Here is an 8,923-nt window from a genome sequence, read left to right as displayed (position 1 = left end):
ACACTAGGTCTTTGCAAATTTGTAAATTCAAAAGTAAATTACTTAGATATAACAAATTTGGTGGCATTTTTTTAGAATGCTAAAAAGAAAAAAAATCAATTATTTAGCATTTGCAATATATTTTGCTTAGAAATTAGATTACTGAGTTATGGAATAGAAGTAATGCATTTAATCTAAAATACCAGACAAAACATATAAAAGAAGAACTACCCATATATAACTTACTAGAAGTTATATATTTAATAATAAAACAGAAACTCAAAAGAATATTTTATGAGGTAATTTAATTTAGGGTGTTCAAATTTAAACTTAATTTGTGATTTATTTTTATACTGCTTTTGCTTTTACATATGAAGTCACATATACAAACAGTTCTAGCATTAAAGGCAATACCATATTAGAAAATTATTACATTTTACGGTTATTAGTCTTTTATTTTAAGTAGTTTATACACTATTGAACAGCAATTACAACAGATAATAAAGAATTGTGCAATGTTTTAAAATTGTTTAACAACTTAATATAGAAAAAATAATTTAAATTGTAAGAAAAAAGTAGAATTCAAAGCTGTTGGTGCATTGTGTTGAAAAAAATGTGGACTTCCAAGTTAATGGATTGGGTTTTTCAATGAACACTGCAACCAAAAATTTGGAATTGGTGATTTTTAGTCTCCTGCCAGATAATGGATATGGTAACCTGAAATCCTATTTGTCTTATGTGGATTCTTTGAGTGTACTGCTATATAGTGAGATGGATTTTGTCTTTGATGGCACATCAGAACCAAGGAGGTTGTCTGTGCTGACCCCACAGAGGAGGGCAGAAATGCAGACACCAGCACAAGTCAGCCAAGGCAGGAGACAAAGCAGCCAGCACACTTTCAAGAGAGATTCCTGTGCCCAGCACCTGCTTGGCCCCTGCACGTGACAGGAGGTAGTGGAGACACACACAATATGTAGGTGTACTCTTGAAACAAAGGAGGTGGATAAAGTCACTTATATTCCGTATTTTCCAGGTACCATATAAATAGAAATGGGCATTCATTCACCTGAAATTGGAACTAGAGAAGATATACCTTCTGTCTGGCATTGCAGAGACGGATGCTCAGGAACATCCCACTCCATGCCGCAGCCTCAGGCAGGGGATCCGAGCCGCTCTCCAGGCCCTGACTGCTCATCTGCTCTTTCTTACCAACTTCTTGCTTATTAACATAGTTTAGCCCTTTGCAACTGCACAACATGGAAAACTCATATCCCTTGAGTAGCTGACACTGCAATCATAGTGGCAAGACGTTGTTTGCTATAGTTTTAATGCAATAATTTACTAAAATTTGCAATATTGATACAGGTAAGTTCTAATGCTATAGATGCAGAAAATAATATCCAGGTATATATGTTTTAGGATATCGTATTACTTTCCAAAGGGTTAATGTCTGTAGCTATTAATATGCAATGTATATTAATAATACTTCAAATTTACTACTCTTTCAGTTCAATTTCATATGATTTTATTATACTATATAAAAGGGCAAAAAGAAGTAATTAATTGGGAGAGCTATCACCTACCTTTTATTATGGAGGGCCTACCTCTAGCACTAACTGTCACACTGCAAATCCTCAGCTTCACTCAATGATACACGTCATTTTATCTCAGAGATGGCTCTAGCTCAGAATGGCTTCTGCTTTTATTCTGGACCATCACAGGTGTGGGTCTGATACAGCTCATGCTAAAGCAAATGAGAAGATTTCACTGGCTAAAGCCAAGTGAGGTTCAACAGCAATAAAAAGGCTGCAGAGGTAGGGAGAAGTCTCCAAAATACTGTTAAAAACAATGGCAGTATATTATTATTTTAATTATTCTACATTATTCTATTTCTTTAGCAGGAAAAAGGGGGGGGTGATATGAGGTAAGAATTTGTATCAAACCCTGGTGAGTTTCCCATGCGAAGTTCTTCCTGACCTCCCTTCGTGCTCATGTGTTATCGCTACCTTCATACACTGCATAGGCAGCAAGGACCTCCCTCTGACAGATCTGCTGCCACTGAGGGCTGTGTGCCAGCAGAGAAAGGATGCTTGGTGGAACCAAGCCCTTCCCTACGCTCTACCTTTCTGTTACAAGCAATATTCCCTTGAAGTCAAACTGCCACCGATACGATCCCTTTTTCCCCCTCTATCACCAATGTTATATTTGTCACATTGTCTTTTTGTGATTTAGTATAAAAGGGATTAGCTCCAACAGTCAGCAGTTTGTGCACATACTACGAGTAGGCAAAATTTCTCACGGTGACATCAAACCGCTACCGCAAACACATCTATTACCCTTTCTCTCTGGCTTGGTAAGACAGCTGCCCTCAAGGTACTGGCCTCTGAGCCTCCCTGATAAATCACTGACTTGTAGGAAACCTGATTATCCCAACATAGCAGGGGTAGAGGATGCTGTTCAGCTGCAGAAGGACATGGAGGAACAACATCTATGAGGCTTATAATGAAAGATTTTTGATATACTTAAGTTGTTAACAAAAATTTATTGCAAGAGATAGTTTGTCACTAGATTTACAGTTTCAGAGAACATAGTACAAAACATAGTGCATCAGCTTTGTCTAAACATTAAATAGGTGCAAATACACAAAGATAAAAAACAAAAAGTGAATACTTTACAACATAAGTTATAGAACTATAAATATATTTTATATACATTATACATATTCTAAGACATTATTTTCACTTATATATAGACAGAGTTCATAATTAGTATCAGACTATTCAGTGCTTTAGTTATAGTATAGGTCTGAACTTGACATGAAAGTTTGCATCCTTACACTTACAGTAAATGCTTCCCAAGGAACGAGGAGTTTTAACCAGTTTAGTTCCCAGAACCATTTTGAAAAGTTGAGGGATCCAGCAGGAAGGTTTTGTTGAAGGCTCCTTCCCCCATCCCCATTCCTGTCCTAAAAGAGGGGCTGCAGGGGGATGACAGCTGGATGTGGGGACAGCAGGGACGGGAAGACAGTGTGCGGCAGTGGGGGGAACGCCAGCTGGGTCGGGTGCAGGACTGAGGGCGGGAGCAGCGGCAAGTGCGGAGGGGCAACGAAGGCTGCGTGGCCTCCTGGGCACAGCCTCGGTCCTACAGGTAGATGAGGTAAAGGTGCTCTGGAAAGAGCTGGGACCTGTGAGAGGAACTGCTGGTGGGGCTGGAGAACCTTCAAGGTGCCGGCGGCGGCAGCAGCGTGCTGCTGCAGGATGGTGTGGTGGATGGTGGTGACGGAGGTAGAACACAGCGGTGGCTGCAAGGGCAAGGGCTGCAGAGGGGCACTCGGGGGCTGCATCGCCGGCGGAGGGAAGGCGAACTTCACTTTGTTGGACAGCAGGTTCTGTGGCATGATCTGCTGATACGCCTCGGATGGGAGCTCTTTGAACTTTTCGTGGCTATCAGGAGGGAAGATCAATGTCTGATCGGGCAGGGGGAAGGGGGCTATTAACTGTTCGGTAGTTAAAAAGGTGTGACTGTTTACATGTGCTTCTTTGAATGGCAAGGGTGGTGGGCTGCTGAATATGCCAGGATTACACTGCACCCACTCACTGGTCACCTCACTCATCTTCTCATGCGGTAGAGACTCGGCCAATTCATAATGGCAAAGATAGGACTTAGGAGGAGCTTGTTCCAAATGCCTGTTGGGGAGAGGAGCTTTGTAACGAGCTTGATTTTCACGACTGTTGACATTTTCTTTTTTCTTTTCATCTTGTAGAACATCCTGTGTGCCAGCAGCTGCTGGAGCACTGTGCTCAGGAACAGAAGCAGCAGAAGCTGGGATGACATCAGAATATGTACTCGGTGCGCTCTCCATCGCTGCACACACTGTCAGTTTGTCATTTTCCAGCACATGTGAACTATCAGTTTCTAGAGATGATTTGCTTTCCTCCAGCTCCATTGTTTCATCTGTATCTTTTGTGTGATCAGGTTTGGGATCTGCATTAGTTTCCTCTAGATTGTCTTGAGTCAGTAAGTCCTCCAAAATATTAGATGTAGAATTTGCAGAATTTTCTTTGGAAGGTCCAGAGGTCTCACTTCTTGCATTCCTGTCAAGGAAAACAGGATAGATTCTAGTTTTCCTTCTCCTGCGTTTCCCTTTTGCCTTATGGTATGTACCTAAAGTATGTGCTTGCCTTAAATATTCCTCTGCTGATAATGCCTGGTCACATGAGCTTTCATCTGAAGAAGAAGAATCGGTGTGCTGTCTCCGCTTGTGGTGGGATTTTGCAGGTTCTTCTGTCAAAGCATTGTAACCTCTCTTTACGGACTGGTTTTGACTCAGACCCTTCTCTTCACTGTATTGTCCTAAACATTTATGCTCTGGGCTACAGCTTGACCTCCTGACTTTCCAGCTACAACATGTTTTAGAGTATCTCAGGCTGTGCCTCCTAGAGCTCGGCACCAGCTGCTTTGCCTGTCTCCGAGAACTTGTTTTGCTCTTTCTGTGTGGCCGTTTACAACCATGGTGTTGGCCACTATTTTTTGCACTCCAAAAGTCACACCAGCCTCTGTCCCAGTGTATGTGATCTGATGCAGATATGACTCTCTTGTGACCATTTTCAATTACGAGTTTTGGGTGTGACTGCTGTATCTCACCTGCAGTTAACCAGATATTCCCTGCATCATGTCTGCACTTCTCTGCATTACTTTGGAGGTGTTGATACTTATTTTCATCTCTGTAAGCAGTATCTTTTTCAGTTGCTGGAGACATCTCCATTTCTGCTGCTGTTGTGTCCCCATAGTGATGATGATGGCAATGACATAATTTTCTTCTCCTTTTCCGTTTTCTGCTTTTGTGAAGGCATTTTTCGTGGCTTTCTTTGATCCAGATTTTGTTATATTTCTCATCTATCACAGTGTTTTGTCGTAAGTGGGTTTTAGATATGTGATACTTTTCTATTTTTCTAATCCTGAATGACTCATCCAAGGACACTTTGTTTTGATTTTTTGCAAGGTCACAATTTCTGAAGAGAGAAACATCAGTTAAAAGGGGGATTGTATAGTTGCACACATTTTTATTCACTTCTTCATAATCACCACACTCTGAAGTAGTTTTGTTTGTAAAATCCGAGACTAAGACATGGTCAGATTCAGTTTTAGGGTGCACATGAGGTATGCTTGGTTGATGCTTGGGCTTTTCTTGGCTGTCACTTGTTTTTGATGACTTAAAATCAAAATATAAAGGATTACAGCTATAAGAAATCGATGGGTCTGTACTTGTGTAAATTAACATTTCTGACGGCCACTGAAGAACATTTGATCCATATTTGCTAAGAACAGGGACAAAGGGCTCACAAGGTCTCTTGCGCACGTCCGGTTTGCCTTGTGGGGCTCCACTACTACCTTCTTCAGAAGGTGATGGAACTACTGCATCTGTCCCCACGTTTTTTATTGCAGTTCCAGTTGTGGATGGATCACTATTCCTGTCTTTATTGTTTTCCTCCACAACATCCTGCAGAGATAAACAATCCTCCACAACCACCTGCGCAAGAACCCTGCTTGCCTGCAGCTCACATCCGCTGCCATCCAAGGGCAGGACCTGAGCACTGTCCACAACCGTGGTCAGCATTTGGTCTGGTAACTCTGCTGCACTTACATCCATACCAGAGCCATCCGTGTCCGAGGACACCAGTTGCTTTGACTGGGACACAGCAGGAGTTAATGCTGGAATCTCCAGCACTTTGCTTTCTTCACTGCCCAGCTCTTTTGACTCCTGAGCTTCAGGAGCTTCTGCTGCGTCTCCGCATTTTTCCACCAGTGGGTGAAAACAGTTATGTTTCTCCTCAGGGCACACAATTATTTCTGCTGCTGAAGGAGACTGAAGGTTACACGTTCCTGGAACAAACCTACTCCTTCTGCTAAATCCGTGCTCCATGGATGTTTCATCATTATATTCATAGAAAACGGCAGCTGAAGACTCCAGTTTGACTGCTGCTTTCTTAGGAAAAGCAAAGGAGAACCCAACTCTATGTCCTTGAGCTCCTTGAAGCTGATCTCCACCTTTGTTAGTGTCAGATTTATTACTACACACATCTCCAGGAGTGGAAGAAACAAGAGAGGCAACGTCTTTGCAATTCTGCACGTCGGGCATTAACGCACAGCTGAAATCCTGGTTGGTGGCAGAATCTATGGCAGCACTTTTGGGGACATCATTGCAGTGATCTCTCACAGTCACTGTAGTGGATTTGAACATAGGGCCACTTCCAGGAGCACTAGGAAGAAAAACAAAACCCTGAGTCAGTACCTTTTGGAGAAGGGCTGACAGAAACATGGTATTACACTGGTATCTATGAGAATTTTTAAGGAAAGGCAAAGAATCTGTGGATATGTAGATTTAGAATACGAAAAAATGCCATCTCTGAAAAAATGCCACTTTTATAATAAGGTTAGTTGACCAGTATTAAAAGAAAGAATGATGAAATATTATGCCCTCAGCTTCTTCATGTGAAGTTATCAGCTGAAGGACTTGTATTCGTAAAAGGGGGTTAAATTTTCCTACGTGCTGGGCAAATAAGAGACTCTATACCTCCCCAGAAATCTTGCCTCTCCTCCCAGCAGACCATCATGGTTACAACACTATTACTACAAAATAGCAGAGGTTTTGCATTCCATTGTGCTACAAAATATATTAAACCAGTGAACGCCTCACAGAGCACTTTCCTCTTAGTCATCATTCTAGTGACTGCTGCTCTGCCCACAGGCAATCCCCCAGCAGCTCCCATCCTATTTGTGTTCACAGACCAAACCAGCGCCATCTCAGCAATTTCTTTCATGGAAAAATAAAACTGGAGAGAGTATTTCAGCTGACAGTAGTGAAGTAAGTGATTCATCCCTCTTGAGAAAAAATTTATCACTGTCTACTTCTGTTCTTCATTTCACATCCTCTTCCCATCTGTTCTATCTGACTTAATAGGAAGCAAAGAGAAGAGCAAAAACTGTTTAAGCTGCCAGTTTTCCAGGATCCACAGGAACAGCTCAGCACTAGGAGTAATGGACCTATGTTAAAACAATTTGTTTGTTTGTTTTAACCAAATTATTCCATGTTACAGCTCAGAGCAGTACTAGATTACCAGTCACTGGGAAAAGTGAGATAAAGAAGGATTAATTTACCCTATCGGGTCTAGAAATTAGGGTAGAGGTTTTGTGAGACAGGAATTCCTCATGAGGATTCCTGCCTTGCCCAGTTCTTCATAAATTTAAAATATATATAAACCCCCCCATACAAATCCTTTCTTTAACAGAATAAAATGTTGACTTCTAGAAAGCCAATGTAGAAAATACCAGTTAAAAAAAATCCTGAATGTCTGTCTACATCACACCTCTAAGGATGCAAAGTGGTAGTAAACAGCAATTATTAAACAGACAAATAAAGCCCAGATAGAAATTCTCCTTCAGGAGGCAGAAGAAGGATATTTATAAAACCCCAAACAATCCAGAAACAACAACAGCTTGCAAAATCTGTGCTTTACAAGCATGGGAAAAGGAAAACAGTAAGTTCTTCTTTCCTCTTTGTCCGGAAATATGCTAAATTCAGATTTTGGAGCATGTTTAGGGGGAATAGCATCTAATATCCTCAAGCATTAAATCTGGACAGTTCAAACACTGATGGAGGAGAAAGTCTGTACATGAGTTATCATAAAAAAGATTCAAAAGTGAGGCGTCATGTTGCTCCTTTCAATCAGACCTCACAACACTCATGTCCCATCCACCTGCTCAGACAGACTTTGTTTCAGCATGCTGCCCACCACCCAAACTAGGGAGAAACAGACTATTTTTGAACAAGAACTGTGACTTGGTTGGACTTCTCTGTTAGCTCATCTGGTGAGACGAAGGCTGAATAAAAAGAAAACATTTGCACTCGAGCATCTACATTTTTTTTACTTTTTTCCCTAGAGATCACACTGTGACAAGAACATATTTTCAGTGGCTTATCAGTGTCAGAACTGTGTCATATTTGAGAATGCAGTCACAACTAGCAAGCTCAATATTAATTTCAACCGCATGCCTAGATGCAATACTGAAATGTATGAGTAGCAAGGAGTCACTTCTGCAGAGGGAGGTAAACATTCTGTTGAGCTGGGAGAAAGGAGCACTTACCTTTTAATATAAAAAAATCCAGCTATTGAAATTTAAAGCTAGATTTCTGGATGCCTTCCCAGGCGAGCATTTTGAAAACGAAATCGCAGAGATCTGTTACATCCTAGAGAGACAGACTGTGTTCCTCACCTCATCAATGAAGTAGTGTCAGCCTGCAAATGCATGACCTACTTCACTCAGCTTTCAACCAATGTGCCTGGTTTTATGAAATATATATGAAACACATCTTTTTTTAAACTCCAAATACATGTCATTTTAGCTCTGCTGAAAAAGCAACGTTAAACATTCATTTCTGCACAGAGTGTGAATCAAATTGCTGTACACAGGCTGCCTCCAAAATGCCATAAAAACGCATGTGTGGAGCTCCAGCTAAGGCACTCCAATTGCCCTGTGTCCCACAGCACCAGCTAACAGTGGAGGGCTTAGTTTAAAGTATTTTTTGTGTTTCAGCAGCTATGTACTTACCACGTTCTCTCTTTCCTCAGCTCAGCTAGTTTGTGCAAGCGTTGAAGGGCTTTTTCCTGCTTTCTTTCATCTTTTCGTGACTTAGATGCTACGTTTCGAGCAAACTCCCTCTGTTTCAGTTCCTTCAGTCTCTGCAACAAACAGCCATAGAATGCACATAAAAACCCCAGGGATGAGAAACGTTTACAATGACAGTTACTTGCTGGTAAGTGCTCATGGCATGAATTATTTTTGAACCCAACAAAAGTGACCCCTTTAATAAACTTAAACATTTCAAGGGAATAACCAAAATACATAGAGATGCTAGAGACCGGGTTAGCTAGGTTAAAGATAA

At 41.2% G+C, this 8,923-nt stretch overlaps 1 protein-coding gene across 1 annotated transcript; it reads right to left on the bottom strand.

The window, feature by feature from the left end:
* Positions 1–2,944: 2,944 nt before the first annotated feature.
* Positions 2,945–8,720, bottom strand: ZNF804A (zinc finger protein 804A; the record flags this gene model as incomplete). Its single annotated transcript, XM_009083720.1, has 2 exons — positions 2,945–6,239; positions 8,590–8,720. Coding segments are annotated over 2 exons (3,426 nt in total), but the record flags the coding sequence as incomplete, so codon positions are not given.
* Between the last annotated feature and the right edge of the window lie 203 nt (positions 8,721–8,923).

The sequence above is a fragment of the Acanthisitta chloris genome, unplaced genomic scaffold (genome assembly GCF_000695815.1).
Source record: "Acanthisitta chloris isolate BGI_N310 unplaced genomic scaffold, ASM69581v1 scaffold33331, whole genome shotgun sequence".
NCBI lineage: Eukaryota > Metazoa > Chordata > Aves > Passeriformes > Acanthisittidae > Acanthisitta > Acanthisitta chloris.
The sequence above is the reverse complement of the archived record's forward strand: the minus strand, read 5'-3'. Positions and strand labels throughout refer to the sequence as shown.